The following is a 27,880-nucleotide window of genomic DNA, read 5'->3' on the forward strand; positions in this document are numbered from 1 at the left end:
ACACCAGTCAGTGAAGCAGCCATGTTCTAACAATCCCAACAACTCATTTCTACATTTTGTAGAATATATGAATACTATACAATATTGTACAATACATGTCATTACAAATGACTGTCAATTATTGTACAGCTCGGGTACTCAGTTTCAGAATAAGAAAGAAACAGGAACAGAAGTTATTTACTGACCTGAGCCCTTGAAACATCAGAGCATGCACCACAAATAAGCTCTCTTGGATCATAGTCATCTCCTTGGCCAGCTTCAGCATCACAACGAGCTTCACCACCAAAATATGCCTTAATTGCATATAGAAATGATTGGATGTTAAACCAGAGACAATTATTCTTTTAACTATTCTTTTCAGTTTAACCAATTCCATTTGTAAGGGGAATACGATGAATGACTGCCATTTCAGTGGTCTCCACTGTTCTGATCTCTCTTGACTCTGTCTGCAGGTACATGGTTTTGAGGCACTCAGTGTTGCTCAGTCTCAGGATGAACAAGACCAAAAACTGCAACATACCCTGGTCTATGCAAGCGACTTTAAGGCTTTTGGAACAGGATTTGGGTGCTCTATGAACTTTATGTCAGAATTAAGTAGCAGCTTGAGGTGAGTAGGCACTGGAGGAAGTAAGTACGGCACCTCCTTGTAAGTGGCTATTGACTCAGTGTGCTTTTGGTTTCTGAGCTGCTCTGTATACACACTTGAGCTTTCCAAGGTAAGATACTATTCACATCTCATTTGCCCAACACTCGATTTATTAAATTATGATTCTATAAACAACATCTTTTCCTGCTTTTCTGCTCCATACACAATATATTAAACACATATTCTGTTCTAAGTAATTACTTTTGAAACGGTAACATACATTTAATAACTAATACCATACCTTTTTGCATTTGTAGCAAACATAGTAAGCATATCTGTTCATAGCATAGCCGGCTGGGTCATTATAAAATCTAACACCTGGCGTTGTGATGGCCTCGCTCTTGTGCAACCCTTCATACTCCAATCTCATTAGCGCTTTTCTCCTTACATCTTCATAGAGTTCTTTGATTGGATCAAGCAAATCCTTTAATACTGTGTGATTGATTTTGTTCTGAAATAAAAAAAAAATGCTGATTAAAGTACCTTGCATCTTTATCCCAAAAGCTATGATAATTTGTGTTACGGTCAGGTACAAACAGCATGATAGATGTCATAAAAACATATGAGCCTGGACAGTGGACATTTTAAACAATGGCTGATACAGTATGTACTCTATTTGCTGTAAAAATAGTATCCATGAATGCTTCTTCTATGGCCTGTTGTGATACAGGAACATCAACCCTTCCAAGAGACCAACAGCCAGGGAGGTGGTGAAGAGTATATGAAATATTCACCACAGCACAGGAATATTCTGATTGTGTATTTTCTGTAATTTTGGTCCTTTTTGGCTTACTGCTCAGCAATTAAGCATAATGACCAACAGTCCTCTTTATCATTTGGTGGCCACAAGCTACTGCCATAAATTACCACAATGCAACATGACAGAAGAACCACAGCATGCAGAATGGCTGACCATTCCCAAATTTCAAATTCCTAGGGTGGGGTAAGGTGTTCTTCTTTCCAGCAGCTATCATATGCTTTTGCTTAGAGCAATTTAAATTTTGTAGAGTACAAGAGGAATTGTTAGTAACTTAAGCTAAACTAAGTACATGTATTCTTCAGCTCTGCCCCCACACTGAAAAGCAAAGCAGCTTCAAAAGTGGTTAGTAAAATAGAGAATTCCTGCTTCAGGAAGTGTGCATTAAGATTACTTCTTCCTCTCCCCACCATCACCAAATACTGGGAATTTACAAGCTGATGGCGCTAAGAATAAAAAAGCATTAAGACAATGTCTGGACTATGCTATCATTTTTTAAGAGGACACCTCAGGGAATAGTAGGAGAAGGTAAAAAGATGCATCAACATGTGAAATTAAGAAAACAAGTAATATATAACTCATTCATACTGCAACAAGCAATACAGTATTAACAAATTTAAAAAAAAAGGAAAAGCTAAGTATCAGGTAAGTTGCTTGACTTAGGTAGCCATGCAGCTCATTTACCTTGCAAATTGGGCAGGACATAAACCCAAAAGTTATCCTTGGCCCAAGCCATCTGTTTTCTAGTACTCGCTGACAGCATTGCAAATGGAAAACATGGCTGCAGTCCAGCTTTAGAAAAGAGTAAGTGTAAGTCAATATTGAAGTTACATTAACCACTAAAGTAGAAGTAGTAATTTGCTTTTAAGTGGCAACATATATCAATCCCAGTATTAATTTATTTAAAATCCTAGCAAACCCCTATTTTCTTCTTAACACGAAAGAACATAAAATGGGCATTAAAATCACAACCACTCCAAGACCACCTACGGATATATGAAATACATGTGAATTATATCCACTCATCACCTCAATTGTTTTTCTCCTTTACAAAATACCATGTATTTTAATAAAGCAGACACAGCAAACTAAATTGATCCAATCTGCTTTCTTGTTATAGAATTAATGCCAGACAAAAAGCAAGCTTTTTAAGTGGCTTAACTATTGCTATGATGTCTGTTTTCAAATTTTTAAGAGCATAATTTGAAAGATTTAATATTTTCACTTTCTTTATACTGCACATTACAATTGTAACAGTAACTTCTTAAAAGGGAAAACAAACAAACAAACAAGAAACCTGGATAGCTGGTGCTGCTGAAAGTGCTTCAGTAAAGCAGATCATGCACATGTCATCAGCATCTTGTTTAAGAGTTGTAGCGTTTTTATCACAGCCATGCAAGCATGGCAAACAGTGCTCTTCGTTCTTAACACCTCCACAGGGGTGACCGCAGGGGTGTGTCTTGCTGCAGGCAATCTTAGCATACTCCTAAACAAATTAAAAGCAAAGAGTTAATAATCTTTTCCCCTTCACTTAGTGTTCTGACAGTGTTGGACTGCTGGTCTGTGCAATCAACTGAGATGAAAGAGTCATGATTTATATTGTCTACTGCTGCATCAGGTACTTGGGAAAAGTGGAATGTTGTGTAGTTGAAATAACAATGTTTCCTTTGTTTACCTGCATTACTCCCGAATGGAAATGGCTTAATGAAACCATAATTTAAAACTTTCAATAGAAAGAGAACTGTTCTTTGATCCTTTGTGTGCATTTTATATATTGAGTGCTTCGTGCATAAACATTGCTTACCCTGTATTAACAGCCTTCAAGATATCTGCAGAGTTTGGAGAAGCATCAAGTAACCCACTCTTAAGAATACATTATAAGCTAATCATTAATCAGCATAAAGCGAGTTTACATGGAAATGGATTTTTAACCACCTCTAATTTCCATCCCTAATACATAGAAAACTTATAAAAGTTACCTAGAAGCTAACAACAAATTGAACTGAATTTAAGTAACATTATGTCTTCATAGGCTGAGAGAGAAAAAAAGATGACCAATTTGCTTCACTTAGACAGAAATAAATAGGATGGGGTAAGAAACTGGTTAAGATTTGGCCCTCTGCCAATTGCACCCACACTGGAGGGCACAGAAACACTCTGTGATACATGGATACAGATGACAAACCTGGCCAAGTCTTAAATGTTCTACACTCACATAATACACGGACTGTTGGGCAAACTCTTTTTATCAGGCTTTCTGGTACATTTGACTTCACGCTGACAGTGTGTATTTTACTTTTTAATTGCAAGGCTGTTGTGAAAACCTGGGATACTTTTGAAGATAATAATGAAACTAACCAGTATACTAGTTGACTTAGCATTTGTAGTCTGTAATTAAAATAAACATTTACAAACTCAGAAGTATTTGAATGATAATATTCAATACTAGAACTTTATCATATGAGAGATCTGATTTAAAATGGACCACACGGATAAACAAGGCTTATTCAAAATAAGAAGCCCATTTCATTCTATGATCTCTTCTATTTATGTCATTAATGACGATTGATACTTGCTAATACACACCTGGCAGTCTGTATCAGAACAAACGCTTCCCACTGCTGATAATTCTGTTCCACTCCTACATCCACAAAACCGACATGCTTCAGAACTGCTGGTGGTCGGTTTGCCTATGGCCAAAAGAGAGAAGGAGGCCAAAAATGTTGTAATAAAACACAAGGGACTGATACTCAATCAGACATCAAAACAGCAGTCACAAAAAACAACCAGAAATCCAGCAATTATTATGCAGTTAAACTATTCTATTTTTATTAACAAACAATTGCCCTAAAGCAGGTGAAAATCACAATAACCAGGATAAAGAGCAAGTAATAACAGTTGTTTTACCTGTCTGTTCTCTAAACTCCACCATAGCCTTCATAGTTTTAGAATCTGCTAATGCCATCAGCCAGAAAAGTTTGGTCCTACCACAGCCCTCATGGAGATCAACTTTGATAGCTTCTTCTTCTTCTTTGAATACCTGTCAAGGTAACCAAACAGATACTAAATAGCATGTTTAGTTAGAGCATAGACGTGTCTCTGTAATTTTTGTCACTCTCTCTTTGGATTTACACCAGGCCTTTTATGAATTCTGTGGAGATTGTCTACTGCAAGCTGTTTTTCTTCTATACATTCCATAACTTGTACATATGCAGATATTCAGGATAAAGGCTTAGTGTTTTTAGAAATAAAAATGAATAAAATTAACTCTTGATCCAACATGACTGAGAAACAACAGTGCAGCAATGCTAAGAAAAGAGCTGCACATTTTTTTCTGGTTTAAAAAATACAGAGCTTGGATTTAGTAATTCCTACCCAACACATCCAGTATGCCACAGTATTTTAAAAGCCCAAGATAACTTCAGAAATATCTTCACATAACCATGGCTAGTAGTTTATCAAAGCAACACTGAGAATTAGGGTCTTAATAACATGTACTATAGAATAACAATTATAGAAGTGTGTAATATTAATATTTTTGACTTTCATATAAATACACAGTGGATACTTTTGGCTACAATGGGGAAAATACAAAGTTTTTGCAAAATAAAAAAACTCGCATGAAATCCTTAAGGAACTTCATGCAGTCTCTTCTTTTGCTCCTTTCCCAAGCTCTGAAGGCAGTTCTGTTTGCATTTGTTTCACCTGCAATGCAATAAAAGTTAGAATTTTCCCAGGTATGGATTTATACACTCACTTTAATTCTTACTACAGTTAGAAAAAAACCCTAACTGCTTCATAAAGTATTCACATAAGCACATCTGAGTAACTTACAGGCTGTCCTTTCTGGAACGGAGAGAAAATACATTCAGGAGGTATGTATGACTGAAGTTGGACAAAGAACAGGAAGCAAACAGAAAACAAGAGAGAGGGAACATGACAGAATCAAAATTGAATTTTAGAGGCTTAACATGTGAGATGTAAAGGTAAAAGTGGTGAATAAAGAGCAAAAATTTAAACATGCGTTTAGAAGTAAGTAGGAAAATCTGATAAGCAGCTATTTTGGACAGATTAAAGGAAGAATGTGAGGACTTCTGTGAGATAAAAACTTACTTTTTATCAACTGTAATCTGAACAGGCTATATAGGAGAAATCAGAAAAATGAATGAGACTAGACTGTGCTGTGCCATGACAGAAGAGTAGACATAAAATGATCTTCTTAGGATGACAAAACAGGAGAATTTCAAAGGGGATTGCAAAGACTCTGGCTAAGAAATAGAAGGTAACAGACACACATGGAAATGCCAGGCTGAGACTACACTGCAAATGCTGAGGCACCAGGGAGGAGTGTTTCACTGGAGAGTGAAACTCAGTACCAAAGGTCTGATGGTTACATCACACGTGCTCTAGAGCAGCTGATCCCCTGCACTCAACGACCATAAGCAGTGTGTCCCTGCATCTATCTTTTGATTTGCTTTTAGTTCCACCTGAAAACTATCTGGTTCATGCACTCTAAGGCTGCTCAGTAACAGAAAACAATGCACTTTGAGGAGATATGATCATCTCCTTTAAAAGCCCATTCCTGAACATAACTAAAAAGTTAATATGATGCATGCAGGAGAGGGAGAAGAGGAATGAGTTCCACTGAATTAATTTTATTAGTGACATTTATTATTTTAATCTTTGTACAAATATAAGTAGTCAGAGGGAAAGAGGAAAATAAAGGATCACAAGAAACCATAAACGAGAAATAGTGGCAGGAAAGAGGAAATGTTCAAGAATTCCAAAAGTAAAGGCATCTTCAACATTGATTTCAATGACAAGAAGAAAAAATCCAAAGAGAATGTAGTTTCAAGTTCAGAGATGAAAAGGATAAAAGAATACCACAGAAGAATACTAATTAGCAGAGTACTCAGCAAGTTATAAAAACTTATATCTAGTCAAAATTTCAATCCTAAAAACAAACTCAAAAGAAGTCAGGAAATTTTCAAGCTTATGTGTAGGACGACATATTTATCTGTGAAAACACAGTGAAAGCTAGAGGAATATTGAAAATAAGAGAAGACTCATAGGGGAACCAGTAGGAATATTTGCTGTCAAATCATCTTCCTGGATTTTGAAAAAGAATACACATATTTTAGAAATGAAGCAGTTGACAAGCACTGACTTGTATGACAGAAGTAGCAAAGGAGATACAATTTAACAGGAATAAAGAACTAATGTATACTTAAGAAATTCTATGCAGCTTCTAAATTCTCCTAAAAAAGTGTTCCTAAATGACGTTGAACACGAGAGAAAAAGTTGATATAGCATAAGAATTAGAATTAGGAACTGCTGCAAGATATTCTAATCTTTGTAAACGATAAAGGACATGAGAATGTAACTAAAAACAACTAATGAGAATTAACTGGAAACTCGTCTATCCCATCTCCAAAACAAAACAAAACACCCTTTTCAGATTCAGTATTTGCTACTACCTTTTGGTTATATTTTATTTAGGGAGACGCACACAATGATGCAGTGCACACAACACAGGGCCACGTATACTGTACCTGTCTCTGGTGAGTTTTTGTTCGCCGATGCAGATGAAGGAATCGGTCACAATCTGTGCACAAATTCCCACAGACATTACATAGAATGATTGCAGCAGTTTCACCATCATCATGGTTATCACACATTGGCTGAGAGAAAAAAAAGGAATAATTCCTCTTATTTAAGTCCTTCACTTCCTTTTGGCATCTGTTTTTATTCTCCCCTCAGTAACACACCCCACACCTCCCCTCCAATTTATAAAGGCAGATAAAGAGCTTGTTTTGACTTCTAATGCTATCTTTAAAATAATCAATATTTAAGCAATTATTCCTTGACACAAACCCCCTCAATTTATGACAAGAGTTTTTCTGATATTCTTAATCTCCTATTTTGTGTAATGCACCAAAAAAGTGCATTTTCAGCAATACAGTTGAGACATTGCTTTTAACTAGTCTGAGAAGAGATTTATGTAACAACAGGTTATGGGCATGTTAACAGGAAAGTTCAGAGATATGAGTACTCAGGTCAGTCAACAGGCATGGTATTCACCCTTCATTACTTTGATATGGTACGTTTACTCTTTTCAAACATCTAAACAAAGCTGTAGGTCATCCATAACTTAGAGACAGTATGGTTGAAGTAACAAACTTCAAAATCCATCATAAAATTAAGTTGCTCTACCGATATAAGTAAAAAAAAACAAATTCAGCAGGGTTGTTTTTCAATTCAAAATATCCCCACAAAGAGACTTCAACAGCTGATTTTGACTATGCACATGTCTGGAGAACAAGTTTCTACTGTAATCCCAGAACACGTGGTTTCCATGATACTCTCATGCAACTTAGAGTTCTTTCAAAGCAGCTCTGGTAGGGAGACACACAGTTCACCTCAACATTTGAATATCCCTATGTGAAACAGGATTGGGGAATTTCAGGCTGGGTTCAGCAGCTTGAATGCCTGCTTGACAATGCCTTGGCTGCTCCTCTGACATCTCCAAGTCCCTTGACTTTCTTAAGCACCTCAGAAACCTCTGTGTCTGCTTCCTTCTAAGCAGAGTTTTATTCCTTGCTGCTGCTGCGGCTTTATGCCTCTCCTGTATTCTGTTTCTACCTACACTAAACTGCTTTGGATGCTTCTTTGCTCTATCCTTCATTGCTATTGCACAACCTTCCCTTGCTTCCCACAGGGATCCATCTAACCAAGATATAAAGAGACCAGTTTCATTATTGTGCTCTTTCTAGAATAGTATTAAAAAAATCACAAGCTTTTGTCATACTGAAAAGCACAGGCATTTTGTCAAATGAAAAGTATGGACAGAATCATATTCCATATCAAATTTATAAGTCCTCTGTGTAAAAATTCAGTTAGAAGGAGTTCCTCCCTGAGGTAATCATTCTCTAGTGAGATGGGGAAGAGGAAGCTAAATTACAGAGAAGTAGTTCTTGAATAACACAAAATAATTAAATTTATTTTGTGACAGGGATTAAGACAGAAGGAAAAAGCTCTGACAGAGGGTGCTGTATAAACTGAGTCAATCTACTAAGAAACTCATCCCACAGGTGTCAGGAAGGCCTTATTTCATCCTGAATACAGTTAGAATTGCAACATTACTGTTTTAAGTCGGAATTTCTGTTTTCTGAGCAGTGCTTGTCTAGTACACAAATACTTCAAACGTGTGTACAATCTCCACTGGGAGGGAAGAAAAGGGAGAAAGGCCAAGTTGAGCATTCTCTATCATTCTAAATTCTTTGATGAGTGAATAAATCAAAGTAAACACAAAACCGTGTGATTTTCAGTCTCACCATCTGTTTCTGTTGCCCGTCCTTTCCCATCCATCTTCCTGAGGATAGTCTATCAACATGATCCTGATCAAGTACACAGAGGGATGCTAATGCCAGCCACAGCTATTGAAAGGCAAGGTAGAATTAAATGTCTTAGACATATTAAAACCAAACCAAACCCCAACCAAACACTGAATAGATAAACTTTGGCAGATAAGAATGTCACCTTTACCTGCGACCTCTATTATTGCTAGCTGAAGCCTGCTCATACAATCTAAGTTTATTTTCCAAAAGAAGTCAGGAACACAATAAAACCTACTTAACTTTTGGGAACTACCTTGTTTCTTTCAGGTATTATCACTTTATGATTATAAATACAGTAGCTAGCACACAAGAAAGAAAAAGTGGAGAAAGATCAACCAAAGCACTTCATGAAGAAATATGACAAATATAGACCTGCACAAACATTGCGGGCTTTGGGGAAGAAGAAATTCAAGGACACAAATTAATAAAAACAAAATCAAACCCAAAAACAACCCCCCAAAAACTTCAGCTCAATGAGACTGACTTCCCTGTTCCCTCCTCACTGCATTGGGCAATTGGCATTACCTAGAAAAGGGTTCTGAGCTAACTAGTCAAAGGAAGCTTTTCCTCCCATCTTCTCCACTGACTACAGTGAAATCCTGAACAGATGAGCTACATGAGGATAATTTTTCAGTGCAAACAAAATTGAAAGGTGCTTGACACTTGCTTTTTGCAACAGTCTTTATTCAAATGTTTGAGTAAAATTGTTTTTGTTGAGAAACTTTACCAGACTCTCCCCCAACACTCCACACCTCCATGGCAGAACTACATTCAATCACAGGAGCAGCTGGGCTGACATTCAGGGCTCCTCTAAGACCTGATTAAACTACTATGATGACAGCAGGAGCCAGTGGTAGTCTGAGACTGTGACCTCCAGAAAGCAGAGACTTTATGAGTAACAAAAATGATGAAAAGAACAACTGCTACAGACTTTTAAGATGGAAAACAACATGAGTGTCAAATGCTTGAAACCACTGCAAACTTCCTTTACTTTTGTATGTAATTATTAAGCTTGAAAAGCTAAAATCTGTACTCCCTACGACAGCAGGAATGTCATAATTTACAAACATGCTTTTCATGGTATTTCAAGCAATCTGTCAAGATTTAAAGTAGTCCTCAGTTTCTATAAAAGATTCACAGAAAAAGTAAACACCAAGAAAAGAAAACCACCAGGTTACACCATGTCAGTAATAAAGGGCTGAGCAAGTATTTTTTGAGACAAACACAGGTGAAGCTTAACTTAGTAGTCCTAGAGAACATCTGTTACTGAGTGTTTTCATAATAGCCTTGAGATACGGTAGCTGATTACCTAGAAGTCAAACCACTTAAAATAATTGCTTGGAGAGCTGAAAGAAGACAGCTGATACATACTGTGCAATTTTCCACACAGATGAATGATCTCAGATTTAGTGTAAGGCAAGTGTGACAAACTTCAAGCAGAATTATTTCAAGAATAAGCCCCCAAATGTATAGAGGCATCACACTTATTCTTCATTGCTTCTGAGATACGCCAGATGCATATCTAATTCTAATTCAGTTTTGACTTGTGCATTTCTGACATATCAGAAGGTTATTGGATGGGCTCCTACTGCACATTTAAATGAACTTATGCTAAGTTCAGTGAAGTTCTTACTCTGGTTGTTGCAATGCACCTCACGGGTGATCTGTACTCTTCTTCCATTTTGGTCAGAGCTATGATTGTTTCAGCAATAGCATTCTTTGTCACACGTGACCAAGCTTCTGACAGATGACCCTGTTAAAGAGGAAACTCAATTTATTACAGGTTTTATTAAGAGCAGCTAAAATTGTAATTAGACCCGCTAAAAAACATTAGGTTAGTATCTCAAGTTAGAACAGAAAAAGAGGAAACCAGGGATGACTTTGATAAATCAGGTTGTTTCACAGAATTATGTGTGTTGAAAGGGATCTTCAAGATCATCTAGTTCCAACACCCTTGCCATGGGTAGGGACACCTTCCACTAGACAGGTTCCTCAAAGCCCCATCCAACCTGGCCTTGATTTTTAAATCAGACAGATCTGGCAAAAATTAGCCCTCAAATACTGAGGTGACTGACTGAGGTTGTCTCTGAGCAACTATTGGAATAATTAACTTGGAATAGGTAGAGGGCATATGATTTGAAGAATGGGAAGTCCTTTTCCTAAAGTGTCCCCACCCCTTCTGGAGAAAGAAAAATGCTGGAGCACGGATAAGTGACTGTGACCAGCACACAGATCACAGTGGGTTCCTAGAGAAATCAGCTTCACATGCCTAGCTCAGCCTCCTGAATAGTCTCCACAGTTTCTGTATTAAAAAGAAATAGAGGACTACACAGCAATCACCAGAACCACAGCATACTTTCTAATCTTTAACATTCCAAGCCTATGGCACTAACTCCTACCCTCAAGTTTCTGATTCAGAGGCTGCTGCATCCTTCAATTCTTAATGTAATCTCTACAGTCCTGAACTTCATGCTGAAGATGACACATAATTGAGATTTGCTGGACTCTAAAAAGGAAGCTATAGTGACTAACAGAGATCTAGGTACCTACACATTGCAAATGCTGAAAAGGTTTTGTGAAAGGAATCACATTTGTAACTGTCATGAAGAGGATAATTACACTGATGCCACCCTGCTGATAATCAGCAGCTCTAGAAAGCCTCAAAAAAAGGTTTTCAAACACAGAAAGACTTTAATTGTAACTCTTATCAATTGTGAGATTCTAAAATCTTGTAGTCAGAATCAACAGCGGTAACTGCAGAGAACTTGGAATCCAGCTTCAGCAACTTTGAGAAGGAACCTCCTTAATCTAAGCACGGTGAATGATTTAGAATATAGGACTCCCAGCCTGAAGATACTGAAAAACCTTTCAAAGGGTATTCAGAGGAAAATCTGGGTCATTTAGAGTACCTCACTGAAATAGGTGCAGAATTAAGGAAAACAAAAACAACCTCCCAACTAAATACCTTTCCCAAAAACATATACAAACCCTTTCTTTCTTTTGCCAATATTGATTCTGGGAAATAGCTGATTCACTTTTCATCAATTTTTCTGCCAAAAAAATTGTCTGAAGCAGATGCAACTATGGAAAATTTAAGCCCAGATAATTAAAGTAATAAGCAGCTATAATTTCAGTGACTGAAAGAAGTCAATCTCAACCAGAAAATTCATACATTAAGTCTACGAACAGTTACATGAACACAACACTATTATTTTACTTCACAGATAAGTTTTATTTTCAATTGAAGTACTGAGTGCTCAAGATTAAAAAATTAAGCTTTAAAGTTAACAATGTTAGAAAATGACCCACAATTATTGTTTACCTCTTAAAATTCTAGTATAAGCAACTTATTAAAAAAGCTTATTTCAAAACTGGATTTCTGTTCAGCGGAATGAGAACTCAGTTGCTACTGCTCTTAGCCTTAGACTCTATCCAGAAAACTATGGTTTTTTTCTTGAGACCAATTCACATTTAACAGCTCAATCTGATACTAACTGTAATAAAAGCAATAGAAAATGTACTTTTCCTTATCAGAAATATTTGAATATCCTCCACATTTAAAGGATAGAAACTCACTGCTGCCATGTCTTTAATGAGTTTGATGATGATCTCTGAAATCTGCGTAGGTGTTGATCCCTTCATCCACCAATGACTTTCACCTCGCCGAATATAGCTGCAAAGGATAAATGGTAATAGATGAAATAAATTCAAATAATTAGTTAGTATTTGTCAAAATCCAGCACAAAGAAATAGTGTACATATTCAGCATACAGTAGGCTGTAGTTTGTTACATATTTTTAAACAAACCTGGAATTGAAGATCATTGGAAGTGTGACTGTAGTAACTCCTTTGCCTGCAGTAGTGCCAGCTGTCCCTGTGATAGTAGTTCCTTTGGCTTTCAGTTGTACAGTGAGAGCTTTGGCAATGCATCCCAAAAACATGTCTAAGATACCTAGTTTATTCCAATCTCCCTTTTCTGTTGAATGAATTATATCACTTATATCTGCTGGTGGAAGAGACTTCACCCCTATAATACTTGCCAGGCGACTAGGGGTTACCTCAGGCAAAACACGTCTCAGTAATGATGTTACCTGGAGAAAAAAAATCAGAACACCACAATTCTTACCAAGACAGCTGGAGTTTATAAGTAAAAGCAAAGTGTTGCTTCTTCTTCACAAGTTATTTCAGTTAGAAGGACTGAATCTAACTGCTGTATTTCATTACTCCTGTAAGAAATTTGCAGTATTTGTATCTTGCAGTGAAGTGTTTATTAATGCAAGCAGTAAGACAAGGCCAAAGAGTCTGGAACTGATCTCACTAAAACAACACTTAGTCTTCACATAATAACAAAATTATGTTTGGTACTAGACTTAGGGTAAAGGTGATACAGAGGTTTGTACAACTCTGATTTGCTTGCATAGTACAGACATGTCACTGTTGGGGTTTTAGTTTAGTCCTAGTTTTTTCCTGTTAAAGGAATTTTTTCCCATATGCATGTTGCTAGGGGACAAATGGCTGTACTTAAGAGAAGACAAAAGACCTGGCTACTCTTTTGTTTCACCTGGGTGTGGGGTCAGTTCGCTCTCGGCGTTCTCGGGGAGAGGAGCCTGGTTCTTTTCGGCCGTTTTTCTTTCTGTGGAGAAAGATCCCAGGACCCCCGGCCCACCTTCCCTGCCCCGCTGGAGGCCGGGCTGTGGCTGCCCTGCCCCACCGCTGATTGGAGCCTTCGCTGCGTTGTAGCCGTGCTCGCCCTGCCTCCCTGGACGTCCGGGGGGTTCCCCGCTCGGATACATCGCGTCTGCCACCCGGGATCTGTGCTCATCCCTGCCGCTTCAGCTTCCCGCTCCAGCCTGCCATTCCAGCCTGCCGCTCCAGCCTGCCGTTTCCCGAGGCTCCGGCCAGACACCGGGGCCAGCCGCCTGGGGTTTGTGAAGCCTTTGTCCCATCCCTTCCCGGGATCCCAGGGCACCAGTGCCGCGTGCTCCCCGAGCTCGCTCCGGAGCGCCCCCTGCAGCCGCGGGGGAACCATCGCACCTGCCCTGCTCACCGGGAGCCGCCAGCGCCCCTGCCGGCTGCGAGCGGAACTGCACCCGAGGGGAAAGGGCCTGACAGCCGAGAAGGCTGGCACTGGGTTTGTGATTGCTGTTACTGCCAGAGTTATTGTTGTTTTGTATATAGTAAAGAACTGTTATTCCTATTTCCCACATCTTTGCCTAAAGGCCCTTGATTTCAAAATTATAATAACTCTGAGGGAAAGGGGTTACATCTGCCACTTCAAGGGAGGCTTCTGCCTTCCTTAGCAGACACCTGTCTTTCAAAACCAAGACACCCACTTCACATGCATTACTGAGATGTAGGAAACTGTGGTAGAACTGTTAGAGACACTTCAGACTTCTGGAAGTACTTGTCCTGAGGTACTAAGAATTATAATACTCTTTTCCCACTCCTTTATTTTTCCTTTTGATAGTCTAACTGGAATTTTTTGCTGTGCTAATTGCTCTGGACCCAAGAGGAGTTCAACATTACCAATGGGTGAAGCTGCGGTTGAAATTGCACGTATCATACAAAGTTTGGTCCAAGTCAGCATGAAAGCTGATGAAAACTTAAAAGATTTAACATTTCATATCTAACTGTGCAAGCCTCCAAAGTTCTCTTGAAGAGCTATTACATATCTGCAGTGGACCACAATTACTAAGCAGGACAGTATCTGCCTCCAGGCAAGTTGAGATGTGAGATTTTAACAGTTCAAACATTGTAAAAAGAAGAATAGAGAGTATGAAACATAAAAACTTCTGCAATAGAAACTTAAAATCCACCTGAAGGTGGCACAGCAGCTAGCGACAAAACAGTGCATTAACTGTACTAACGCAAATATTTTATATGTTTACATATTATTAACATTATTAAAAACATATATATGTGTTTATGTATTATGTGTACATAACTATATATACACTCAGCACTCGAATTCAGAAAGAAACAGATATTAAAACTCACCTTGAGGATACCAAGAGTAGAAAGGAACTGTCTAGTTCCATACTACTACACTTGGAGCCTGAGTGTATGACACAGATGCTAAGGACTCATGTGAGATCCATAACAGACTCCAGTAACTGAAAACCTCTCATCTTAGCTACACACGCTACATGGGCATTATATACATGTATTAAATACTCAAAAACCACTGGATACTTAGGTGCTGTTCATCTGATAGACATTTTTACCATGCTCTTCTTATTTAAAAAAAAAAAGAACTAACACCCTAAAACCTGACACTTCAATTCCTGGAAGAAATTCTGTATATTTTTTCATGCACATGCTTTTAGGATTCTGAAGACATTTTTCTAGGAATACCGAAACATTTGAGCAGCAGTTAGCACTCACCTGCCTCTGCACCCTAGGAGAGGCAGTGTGTAGCAAGGAGAAGAGGTCCTGGAGCAGGGTGAGCTGCTGGGCCAGGTACTGGCGGCCCACGTTGGAGCCGCTGAGCGCCAGGACCATGGAGAGCAGCTCGAAGCAGTAGGCGTCCGAGGAGGCGTCCTCGTCGCTGGGCTGCGAGTTGGCGTTCTCCTTGCTGGAGATGGCGTGCTCCCACTCCTCGCGGACGCGCGTCGCCTCCATCCGGATGGCCTGCACTATGTGGGCACACACCTGGCCAAACAGAAGGCAAACACACAAATCTGAAAAAATTTTAGCAAGTGTAAAACATTGTGGTTTAGGTACCTTTGCAAGTATGGCTAAAATAGGAAACCTGTGAAATTTGGTTTGTACTTAAATTACTTTTTAATATAAATTCAAGTGAAGAATAAAATGCTGAATTTTTGCTCATCTTTGTTCTGGAAAATTTAATTGAAATTATTTTTTATTGTTTTTCTGATCCTACCTTTTAATTTACTTTTTACTTAGAACTGAGGCTAAAAAAACCACTCCCCATAAACCCCCTAAGAAGTAAGTTTACTCAACACACACAAATGAAAAGCACTTATTAAAATACTCTCTTGTTCAGTTTAATAATCAGGAAGCTTAAAAAAATTTTAGAAACAACAGCACGGTAAAAAGCATTTTTAGGAGATTACAATGTTCGTTAAGATGAAGAGCATTCTGCTTAACCTACTAAACTAATAAATTTCAAAATTAATCAGTAGCTCTATTATTGTGAAAATCTCATAGCAATAATCACTGAAAACAAGCTCATTTATTACAAGACACCAATATTTAATCCTCAAATAATTTCAAAAGGAACAAACCTGTTTCTGCAAATTTGTCAGTTTGCTCCGGCTGAATATGATCCCTACCATGTGCTCCTTCAGGTCTGCATCGGATGTTGCCTTCATAAAAAGCACATTTAATATTAGATCAAAAGTTTCAACAGTATTTCCTAATTACTGTAGCAACTAACATGGAATGTGTCAACAAACTGTGTTTTAGAAGTTTGTAGCTTTTTTTACAGAGAAGATATATAAGCAAGATCAGTGCTATTAACAATGGTTAATAAATACCTCTTCAATGTATTTACTCTTTGTAAGAGGAATTTAAGCATGAAATGAAATAATAGGCAAAACAAGTGGAGTGCAGTTTCTTCATACTTTTTCTCTACGTATTAACAGAGCCTCTCTTGAGGCACAAGATAATAGGCAAGGACTTCCAGGTTGACCATTACAGGTGTTAAGTACTTCTGTAATTGTAGGCATCATTTGCATCACCATTATTATGATGTTTCCATTAAATGCATATGCCTCAGTTATAATTTACTATTAAAAAATACATTATAATTTTTTAAAAATAAGCAGTTGTGACATTTTACTTCTGTTTTTATCTGAAAATTATGCAGCATAAGGAACGGAACAAACACTGAAAATCATCCTGGATAATTTTTTTCAGCAAAGTATTATTGATAGAATACAAATAAATACATTGTGTACTTTTTCTTCTCCTTCTGGGGAAGACAACAGTGCTTTTTCTTCTTGTTCTGGGGTTGGCTCAGCATCTCCGGAGATGAGTTTTCCAAATACCTGGAAGAGAGACAATGATAATTAGCATATCTCAAAGATAAACTTGTGCAGATGTGGTATTTTACATTATAACATAAAGCACTGAAAGTTTATAATTCATAGTAGCTTTTGCTGTATAACACATCATTAAAATCCCACCTGGGATGTTATAAGTCGGAATACTCGCAGTGTCTCAGATTCACAGTTTCTTTGTTGAGCCACACTTGCAGAAATCTGGCCTGCTATTTTAATGCTTTCACCATCCTTCCATCCAAGAATTTTTACTTGTCGAACTCTTAGCGTGTTCTCTGGACCCTTCAATTCAATTTTGATGATGTGATTATCACCCCCAGGAAGTTCACTTGTTACCCAGCCAATATGTCTTGAATCCAAGTCTACCTATTAAAGAGGAATATAAAGTTGGAAACTGACATTACATCAAACAAAAAGTCACCTGCCATCATATATCACTGTAACAAATACTATGCTTGTAATGAAAATTTCAACCTGAGCAGTACTAAGACTTATGTTTAATTATAAAAATATTCAACTTCATGAGTTCAGATTAAAAAATTGACCTATAGCCATTTGTGTTTTGTTTTTAAAGCTTATTAGAAATAGTGGCCTACCTATCCCTTTTATCCTCAAAACAACAGTTCATATATTAAGAAAACAACCCTTAAAACCAATATTTGCTCACCACTTTTCTGAAAAAAGAAAAAAAAAGCCTGTATAATTTAACTGCAAATATAACACACAATTAATTACCAGTAGATACATTTTTTTCATCTCTATTCACACAAACCCCTGCCAATGAAATTGTTACTCTGTGGAAGTCAATATCTGCTATCCTTATCAAGATATGCAGGACTTAACTGTAAAAAAGAGATGAACTGTATGAAATTAGGTTTATTTTAAAGTAAGTACTGTTTAAAAAAAAGAACATAAATAATGCTGTGTGAAATCATGTATTTCATATGAAACTGCAATGTCACTACTGGAAACCAAGGATTGATAGGGTGCAGTGCCTCACATCATCACTCAGAGAAACCTGAGCCAAGGCAGCCCTCTCTCCTATCCACAGGCTCATTTATAATCAAGCTAATATTTGTTCTTTCCCATTTCTACACTAATTCTCAGTGTCTGCATTGAACTGTGCTGCAGCAGACAAGGCTAACTTTTTTTTAATACCATGAGACAGGATACAGTATGTGGGTGTGCTGGAGGGTAAAAAAGCTGTTGGAGAAGTGTCAGAGCAAAGAAGGAGCAAAGCTGAATCAGTTCCTGCCTGTGTTCTGGGAGTCCTTTTTGGAAACCTTCTACAGCTGAAAGGGTAAGTTACCATATAGTAATTAAAACTAAATTAATCTAAGGAAAATTTTACATAACCCTGTTCTGTTTCAGTAGGAAAGTAAAAGCTTGCTCAATAGTCAGTACACACGACTGAATTCTGTCATTAATAACACAATATTTTCCAAGGCTTATTACGGTGCCTGATATTTGCAAAGTAATTTATCTACCATAAGAAATGGAAACTATTTGCTTAGAAAAATCTCTGATACGTGCACAAAAAATGACAGCAATTTTTCTATGTCAACTCTTAAAATGTTTACCTGCTTTATTCTGCAGAGATCTTCTACTGCCTTGCCAGTTAGGAAGGTCATGGAGGTCACTTTGTTCTGCAACAGACAAGCAAAATAAGAATGAAACACTTCAACTGAGACAGTTCTGACTACTACTTCTGTATTAAGAGAGTACATACATAAAAGAGGAAAGTTGCTTCATTACAAAAAAGAGTGATGTAAAGCAATGACAAAGAATTCCAAAATACAGCGCTCTAAAACAGTCTGCTCTTTGTATTAAAAGCTGTGGTTGAATTACAGATATATTTGTAACATTCAATTACTGTACAGATCAATTAAGAAGTCCATAGAAAGTTTAGAAAATTCGTATTTTATGGAAGCTCCTTCTTCCAATGCTTCTGCAAAAACGACGAGCAAGAAAAGTAACTTAAAACAATTAAATGACTGAAAATGCATCTGAAATTGAACACACCAGTGAGAACTAAGTTTCCCAGTTTCAGTTTTAAGCGACTGCAAATTCAGACAGACTGGTTTAATTATAACAGCTTCTGCTTTCTATGTCACTGGATTTAGAAACTTTACTTTGAAACGTGAACTTCTGAACTAGAATTTATCAATTGACAAAGAAAACAGCACTTCTGGATTGATACACACATACAATTTGGAGTATACACCTTCAATGAGAGACAGTTTTATATTCTTCTTACCCCAAGATCTCTGGAATTGTCTACATGAACACAAACGTAACGTGCATTGATTCCTTTAACACAGTTAATTGTGATGTTTTTAGTTTTGTTTTTGTCCTCATCTCCTGACTCCCAGAACGTTTCTGTAGACCCATCTGTTAAACTACCAATCATGGCAGGTCGGCTTGATGTTTTAATGTCAACAATGCTGGTTAGGTCTTTCAGACAAACCACTATACACAGTTCCTGCAAAAACAAATGGAAATATTTAAAATACTTGAGAGTAAGCCCAAATACAGGCATGATTTACAATTTTTAAAACCACACAGGCATTTCTGTTTTGAGGAAGGGGCTCTCCAAGAAATTTGTGCTTTGTTGATTCAAATTATTCAGTCCTTTAAACCAAAGGACATATTAATAGCTAGGAGCTGAATATATTAGCAAATGCCTAAATATATAAATAAATGGAAGAAAACACTTCAAAAACATTAAACAGAAGTATTAATTCATGCTCCTTGGAATAACAGAAGGAAAAAGATGTATGTAAAGAAGAACTGGAAGTACACAATATTTAAAAAGTTAACTAATTCCATGACACAACGGACTCCAAAACATTCCCCAAAAACTTCAGTTGCAAACAAGCACTTTCAAGCACTGCTCCAAAATTTAGGTTTGAGTGATATACAGGCTAATGGTCAACACTTAAACCTCTGAAGCTAAATATGAGAGCCTAAATAGCAGGAACAAGATCCCAAACGGAGATATGTTTGAGAAAATACAGCATTGCAATAAGGAATCTTATAATTTAAAGAGAATCATCATTGGAAGTACAGACTGTTCCCAAATGATCTCTGCTTCTGAGGCAGAGCTGTAATACTTGCCTGATTCATGACTTCAAAACCAGACTGAACGCTGATACTAAAACTCTCTTCACTATCTCCATCATCAGATTTAGACAAAATATTGTTGATATGATGGAAAACATTGCTCTGGTGCAGAAACTGGTGATCAGATTGTTTGAATTTAAGACTCCAGCACCTGAAAGCACATTTAGAGGACTTTGAAATTTTGACTGCTGTTAAAAGACACAACTTACCAATGAAAATATTAAATACGTTTTTGCTTCTCAAAATATTTTCTATAAACATTTAACTTCAAAATTTGCAGGATCTCAAGTGCTTCTAGTGCACCATTTTGAGGAAAGCAGGAATAAACTTTCCTTAGAATTTTAATAGTAAATTAATAATATAATTATAATATATAATAACAAACCATTATTATTCATTTTGTGTCTTTGAGACAGACACACAGAAAAAGTCTCGAAGTTTAAAGATACCATCCAGGTGACAGATTTCTGAGCAGAGGGCACTACACCACCATGCACATACATGCAGATCCTACCATATTATTCTGTAAGATGTTTTCTTTTTCACAGTGGACACAGTATAGAATTTAAAAGCAAGTACAGTTCTCTCAAAAAAGTTCTTTAGGTTATTATTTATATGTATAAACAGATATCTGAGCCTTCTATGTATCTCTTTCCTAGTGGTAAGGATAGACATGCTCCTTCTCGAACAAAGTTTTCAAGCATCCTACTTACACTGCAAAATCTTTTAACTGTAATTCTACAACATTTCCAGCCTTTTCAAGAATTTTCTTGATTTGTGCTTACCTTAAGGCCATTTGCTGTAATGCACTACCACTGGGAAGAGACATCATAAGATCAGAGATTGTCTGAAGAAGGCGATGGAAAGTGTGGGGTAAGGGGTGAGCCGCTTCCCCAGCAATCACTATATCTGACAGAGGGTGTTCACACACTCTTGTATCTTTTTCCTACAGAGCAAAGCAATTTGTATGTTATTAACAGACTTTCTGAGAGAAAAAGGTTAAGTAAACAAAAACATTTATGCTATTTGCTTTAAGAGTAACTGCAACAATCTAACAATGAATGTGAACTTGACGCAGCTCCTGTCAGAGGATTTTTACATTAAGTTACACTTAACCCTCAAACAGGGAACTTGGGAAGTATATTGTATACTGCCACACATATTTCATCATTTAAAGATGTGAAACATTACACTGCAATAATTTGAAAACAAAGAAACAAGCCAGAAATAAATAACATACTCCAGCTGTTGAAACCAACTTTGTCTGAGCAGCAAAATCCAGCCATAGCAAACTTGATAGCTAAACTAGTGTTATCAGTTGCTGCATTTCATTAGATGTGAAAGTAGTAATTCTTAGTTAAGGTGTGTCAGTACCTGGAAAAGCAGTGTACCAGGTTACACTGCTGAAAAGACTACTTTCAGACCATCTCATTTCAAAACTGGATTAGATTTCAAGTGATAGAAGATTACCCTGACTTATTAACAGCACTAGCATGATTTTTTTGAGCTATTCTTTGTGGACATGATAAGGTTTTAAATCAGAGCTAAGTCTAGAAGAGGTTGTATGAAGATATCTTTTGGATGTGTGATATGTTAGACTATACTATTTTACATGCTACATTTTCAGAACTAACTACAGATTTTTCTCAAATCACTAAATTAAGTATACCTAGTGCACGTAATTACTTATTTATATATACACACATACACAGCAGTACGTAAATTAACTATGCATTTTCATTATTAACTAAGGACTTTTCTTAGAACACTGAAATAGAGTAAAATAAACCACAAAGTTTCTTTAAAAAATATTTTTTCTCTCTTCTCTTTGCAGGGCTAAGGAAGAATAAAAAGCAAACTGACAATTTTTTTAATGGATTAGCAATGTGCTTGTGCTTTTTTGCTTTCTTATTTTCCACGAATACTCAAAAATAATGCATTAAAAGACCATGTAATTCATTAGCACACAGAATCTCACGATTTAGAAGAAAAATTAATCTATGTCTACAAAATGAGTTCAACTACAATTTAAGGTTTTGTTTCACAGTGAGAGGATTAAGGAATCTTTTTTGCCCATAAAAATATTTCTAATTTGCCTACAAAACCAGCAGAGATGAAAAGGAGTGCAGAACCTCACTTACTTGTTCTGCATTTTCTTTATTTGATTTATTTTCTTCATCCTCTTCTTCTTCAGGCTCTACAGGTGCAGGAGTCAGGGAAGCCACAAAATGCCATAAAATATCATGAAGAGAAGTTGTTTGAATGACATTACACAGAAGCCAGTTGAAAGCCTAAAACAGATTACATACAAGGAGTTACCAACTGGTTAAGCAACTCTGGAGTAAAACCATTTCCTAAACCATTTATCTTAAGGAGGTGCACTAATGGTTTGGACAGGCAAATGATAACGCAAAGGTCTTCAAGTAAGATGTCACTGCTCTGTAGCTAAAACAGTTTATTAAAATGACAATTATATTACAGGGAACATAGCATAATCTTAAAAAAAAAAGTTCCAAGACAGAATTTACAACCATCTTATTTTAATCATACAAGATCCATCAGTACATTAATACCTCCATGGCAAAGACTCGGCAAGCAGATTTCCGTAAGGCTTGTTTCATTGCTATTTCAAGTCCTTCCAGATCATGATGTTGGATTACAAATGCCAATACTGGCCACTGGAAATTTCTCTCTCCTTTGGAAAGAGAGCTGTGGGCGGAGATTAACCGAGAAAGTTCAGGAGATGGATGTCTCAGGAGAGAGGACCCCACTTCTATTCAAAAGCATAAAAATATGGATACATTAGATTCCTTGTCCATTTCAATTTCATAGCCACAGTAAAAATGAAAAGCAATAAAGCACTTTTAGAATTGATTCTTTTTTCTGAGAGAAAATTGCATTAAAAAAGCAATATGGAAAAATGATGCTTCAACTGAGAAAGAAAACACCTTCACTTTTAAATCAGGCACAGAAGATTCACCACACATTTCAGAATTACAGTAAATCCTAAGCCAATCTTGAGCTAATTCTGTGCCAATTAACAAACACCTAATGTTTACAATTAGTTTGTTTTATAACTAAAAAGTCACTAGATATATTTAAAAAAGATATATTTGTCTACAGTTTCCAAGAAGAATTGCAAATCCTTGAATAGTTTCCCTGCTTCTGATGTCTGTGCTCTTACCCGCATCTCCGCTGTTGACTCGTCTCCTGGGGATTGCCTTTACACGTGCTGGCAAAATTGAGTGTTGCTTGTCATATTCTGATGCAACAACTGAGTACGATCTCTGAAAGACTGTGCGCTTTGCAAGATCTGTATCTGTTATTGGACTCGTTTCCAAACTATGAAGAAATCAGTGAAGTAATACACCCATTAACAAATATATAGAGTACATACGAATTATACACCAATAAATAATAAGGATACATGCATTTCATAATCACAGTGTTACTACTACTGCATGAAACTTTGTCTTATGTACCTAATAACTGTTAAATGCTGGAAAAGAAAGAGCACATATTAGAATTACACATGATGAAAAAGCATGCAAGTGCTTTATAAACAAATGTAATGATGGACACGATGACTTCCAAGAATTTAGGTATTTCTTTTAGAGAGATACACACATTCAGATCATGCCTAAATTGAAGTTTCAGACCAAACTTCTTCTCTGAGAATGCATGTGAAAACATCTATGAAGTGAATTTTTAATATGCAAGCCAACTGAAATTTAGAACTTTATGTAAAGTAATAGTTTCTAACACCATTAGCCTTAAAGTCAAATTTGAATTGCTACAGCTATACCTCTGACATGTTTTACTCCTTTCCTTCAGTGGACTTCTTACAGTCTGCAGAAGGACTCCCAGCTTATGCTGTCCCTACAGGCCTCAGGAGACCATGGTGTCCACAGTTTTAATAAAGGAATATACCAATATGATGCACTCTTAAGGAGTTTTGTTAGAAAAGTTCTATTTCTGAAAAGACTACATTATAGATTGTAGTATTCCAATAAACTATTTGTGCAGTCAGTATGAAATACAACAAATTGAAATAAAAACAAATTAAAAGCAAATTTTCTCTTCACTACATCCTCGCTATAATATGAGGAATCACTGACATCTGAAAACACTGAGCATCTAAGTAGATTCTGGACTATTATTAACAAGCCATTAAAGAGCCATTTTTTCCCTGGGGAAACAAAAATTTTTATACCTGCTTGAATTAGATCACAGTGAAGTTAATGAGATAAGAAGATGGCTTAACCTGACAGAAACCATCTAGCACTCTTGGTCCTAGATAGCATTGCCATTTCTTCAGTGACATTTTTATGTCCCACAGAACAAAGCAGGAACATCTGCTTTGAAAAGTGTAAGGTAATGAAATTTCCTCCTGTTCAAATTTCCCTTCTGAAGGAAATCCTGAAAGGAGAACACCAGCTACTTCCTTTCAAAAAGGCCATTAATCTGCACTCAATCAGTTGTGATAAAGAATAGATGTACAGTCAAAAAAACCTGCTACATTTTCAAGGAGTTTGCAACAGTTACAGTCCTTGGATTATAGATCTTTAGATCACTTCTTCAGTTCTGTAGATTCTGGAAAAATTGTCTCTATGGGGAAATAAGCAGGCCTGAAGTAGAGGCTATGGATAAATTTCCCTGTATGCTAAGAGCCCTTATCAACTGAACAAATTTTTTTCATATTTGGGTTGTAAACCCAAACTTCTCTTTCTAGAGAGAAGTAATTGGTTGGAAGTACAGTAAAAAGTTTAAGTTCTGATTTGTATATTCCTTGCATATTTACATATTCAAACATATTCCACTGCTAACAATTGAAAATATACCTGATACTTGATGATTCACTGAAAATTTCCTAACTACAGCTTCATATGCTTTTGGCTTTTATGCTGCCATTTCTGAGACTGATGCGATACTTTAGCTTCTTAACTGCAGCAATGTTTTCCTTTTTTTTCCTTTTTTTAAATTGGTGCTATGCTACTACTTTAACATTTGTATGCAGTACCTAGAATTACAAGGAAGTACCTTGGGGGCATAGATTTCATGTTACTCTCTGGCTCTTCAAAGACATTAGGGCTTGCATCAGGAGTAACGGAGATGTATGGTGCAGGTACTGAAGTTGAGCGCAAGTATCTCATCTCATCCTGGAAGAGGTTGTCATCCTGGTACCCAACAAAATTTTCATGATGATGCCTACACCAAATTAGATTTTTAAATTAGGATTAAAGATTAAAAATTGCTGAAACACACACAAGTCATTTGCCAATACACTTCATCAGCCAATGCTATTCGTTTACTCTTCACTTATTAATACTTTTAAGCTGGTTGTGACTTTAAAGTGTTCATGGAAAATACAGTGGCATTTTCGACCAACAGGGAGTGGGGATCACCCTTTTCTATCTTTTAGTATTTTCATTAGGTATTCCCAGAATGTATTTTAGGTCCAAACGTCTACCCAACATAAACACGGGACACTACAGTGAAATTTACTTAGAAACACCAAGAAAGAACAACTCTTCTGGTTTCCTTCTTACTATTTTCAGCTGTGAAAGAAGTAGCACATATGTCTGCTACTAACATACAAAGTTAAACTCTTTTGGAAATTATGAATTCTTTGGACAGAAACGGAACTGTTATAAAATATTTAGCATCTGAAAGCTACTTAGGGCATATCTGACTCTAGGAGAAAATACAATCTAAAAAATTGAACAAGATCACAGATCAAAACAGATAGAAGAAAAAGAATCATAAAGAATTAGGAAAAGATGTATTTTTCTTTGTAAGTTTTAGTTTAGTTTACACACACATTTATCCAATACTATACATAGATGAGTGTTAAAATCAATATTCACACACTTCCTTTCATTACCTTGCCAATGTCTGTAGATAGAGACATGGCATCTTAATGGGAAAGTCTTCAGAAATTCCTTCTTTGAGACTGGGAAGTTGAGACTGGAATGCTTTTGCAGGGTGGTAGCAGAGGATACTGGGCTCAGCAGCACTACTCAGCGACAGTAAATACAGTGCATTGGCTTTAATCACTTGATGAGCTTCCATAGTTGGCAAGGCACGAGGTGTCTTAACTTGCATTGGTTTTCTCCTAGACTGTTTAATCTAGATAAATTTAAATAAGGTATAATTGAATTCACCACAGGAAAATCTGACAACTTAGCTTATACTACAGCTGCTTAATTCTACCGGTTGTAAAATACCTTCTATGACAAAACACATTTCTATTACTGTCCTACCTTTGCAAACATTTAATAAACAGTTCAGAGTTTTGATATTTACCTCAGGATTAATTTCGCATGCAAAAAGTATCAAAAAGTTTAGTTTAAAGAATAAAGTTAAAACAGCATTGTTCTGCTTACCTTAAAACATCAATATATTTGCATACTTTAAGCAAGAATTTGAAGTTAGTCCTTGAAGACCAATATAAGAAAAAAACCTTTTGTGCTATTCCCATTAAAAACTGCTCTAGTGGTATCTTGTATGCAATGATCGAGATTATTAGGATCATTAAAGAAACTATAAACATGGAGTTAAAACAGCACTCATTTTGGCAAACAAATAAAACCATTCAAAGTTAAATAAACTGACAGATACTTAAAATAATTAATTATTACATTCAATCCTGTGGTTATATTGGGATAAAAAATGAAATTACTTTACAAATTTGAGAACACTATCATCTGAAGAGAAGAAATCCAGTTAGAAGCCAGCAAAGTTTCTATTTTATTATCTTAAACCTATCAATGAGGATAAGAGGATAATCCAAAACTTTCCAAATTATGAAATTCCAAGTACCTTAAACTAGCCCTTCTTTTCAAGTTGTGAACACAGCACTATTAAGCAGATAGATAGCTAAACATAGGAGCTGAAAATACCTTCTCTCTTGCTGCTGCCTGCTTTTCACGGAGATACTTTTCCCTGCATCGGTCGCACACCAAATACCACGTGCTCCCTCCAATGCCACCATCGCCACAATTCCCAGCCCATCCTCCACAGAAGTGCCCAATGCTGTTGTAACCTTGGCCACCTGCATAGCGGCCACAACCTACATCAGGGGAAAGGTGAGAACTAGTTATTTCAAAAGGAGGATTCTTATTCTATTATTTATTGCTGTAAGAGAGGGATGAGGGGAGAAAGGGAGATGCTTTTCCCGGCCTAATTTTCTACTTTTCTGTATGTCTGAACTGGTTACAAAACAAGGTTCTTGCCCATGTTTCCCACCAGTGTCCAAAGAATCCAAATGCATTGTAGTTTTCAAGTTTTTATAATGAACTTGTCCAAAGCATGAACAGCTCCCTATTCAGACAGCTACGTGATGCTAAGGTCAGGATTGTAAGTTAGCCAACAATATCTGTAATTAAACAAACATAAAAACCTTGCCTCCTAGCTAACAAAGCTTAAGAGGGAATGGAGTGCATTCTTTTGCTGATTAGAGTTCCTCAGAAAGATTCAGGACTTTAACTTTGCACACAGAACTAAAAAAAGTACATACCAACGAGTACACCAAAAAAATTAAGTCACTGATACCCAGTACTGACACAGCAGACAGAAGTTTTCTACTCTTGACAGTAGAACAGTAACAGAAAACTTCTGGCAATGTAGAAACTCTAACTGATCAATCTGATTTTTTTATTTTCCATTTTCTCAGCACAGTTTCAAATCCTAAAGTGTAAAAAATGGCATGTTTCTGAACAGCTACTGTAAAGTCAGAGCATTATTCTGACCTTGTTTCAAACAATTTTGAAACTTTAGATCCATAACTACTTAAAATTATACACAAAGATGTGCAAATAATCTGTATGCAAGTATAACTTTTAATTTAGTGTATATAATAGAAAGGATAGCCTGATACATTTTCATAGCAGTAACTAATACCAGAAAACGTGTGTGAAATATACTTTATGGA

General features: G+C 36.7%; 1 protein-coding gene across 1 annotated transcript in view; it reads right to left on the minus strand.

Annotated features, from left to right (window-relative positions):
• Positions 1-27,880, minus strand: part of MYCBP2 (MYC binding protein 2) — a 382,709-nt gene that overhangs the window by 1,762 nt on the left and 353,067 nt on the right. The window contains 25 exon segments of the mRNA XM_032099995.1: positions 186-293; positions 888-1,097; positions 2,088-2,195; positions 2,701-2,889; positions 3,990-4,093; positions 4,311-4,443; positions 6,956-7,084; positions 8,738-8,839; positions 10,434-10,553; positions 12,377-12,473; positions 12,608-12,891; positions 15,185-15,451; positions 16,048-16,128; positions 16,714-16,812; positions 16,951-17,190; positions 18,405-18,470; positions 19,082-19,306; positions 19,942-20,098; positions 20,733-20,893; positions 22,089-22,238; positions 22,521-22,720; positions 23,132-23,289; positions 24,988-25,155; positions 25,832-26,076; positions 26,850-27,019. Of these exon segments, the coding sequence (XP_031955886.1) occupies positions 186-293; positions 888-1,097; positions 2,088-2,195; positions 2,701-2,889; positions 3,990-4,093; positions 4,311-4,443; positions 6,956-7,084; positions 8,738-8,839; positions 10,434-10,553; positions 12,377-12,473; positions 12,608-12,891; positions 15,185-15,451; positions 16,048-16,128; positions 16,714-16,812; positions 16,951-17,190; positions 18,405-18,470; positions 19,082-19,306; positions 19,942-20,098; positions 20,733-20,893; positions 22,089-22,238; positions 22,521-22,720; positions 23,132-23,289; positions 24,988-25,155; positions 25,832-26,076; positions 26,850-27,019 (3,971 nt within the window).

This window comes from Corvus moneduloides, chromosome 2, assembly GCF_009650955.1.
Source record: "Corvus moneduloides isolate bCorMon1 chromosome 2, bCorMon1.pri, whole genome shotgun sequence".
NCBI classification, from domain to species: domain Eukaryota; kingdom Metazoa; phylum Chordata; class Aves; order Passeriformes; family Corvidae; genus Corvus; species Corvus moneduloides.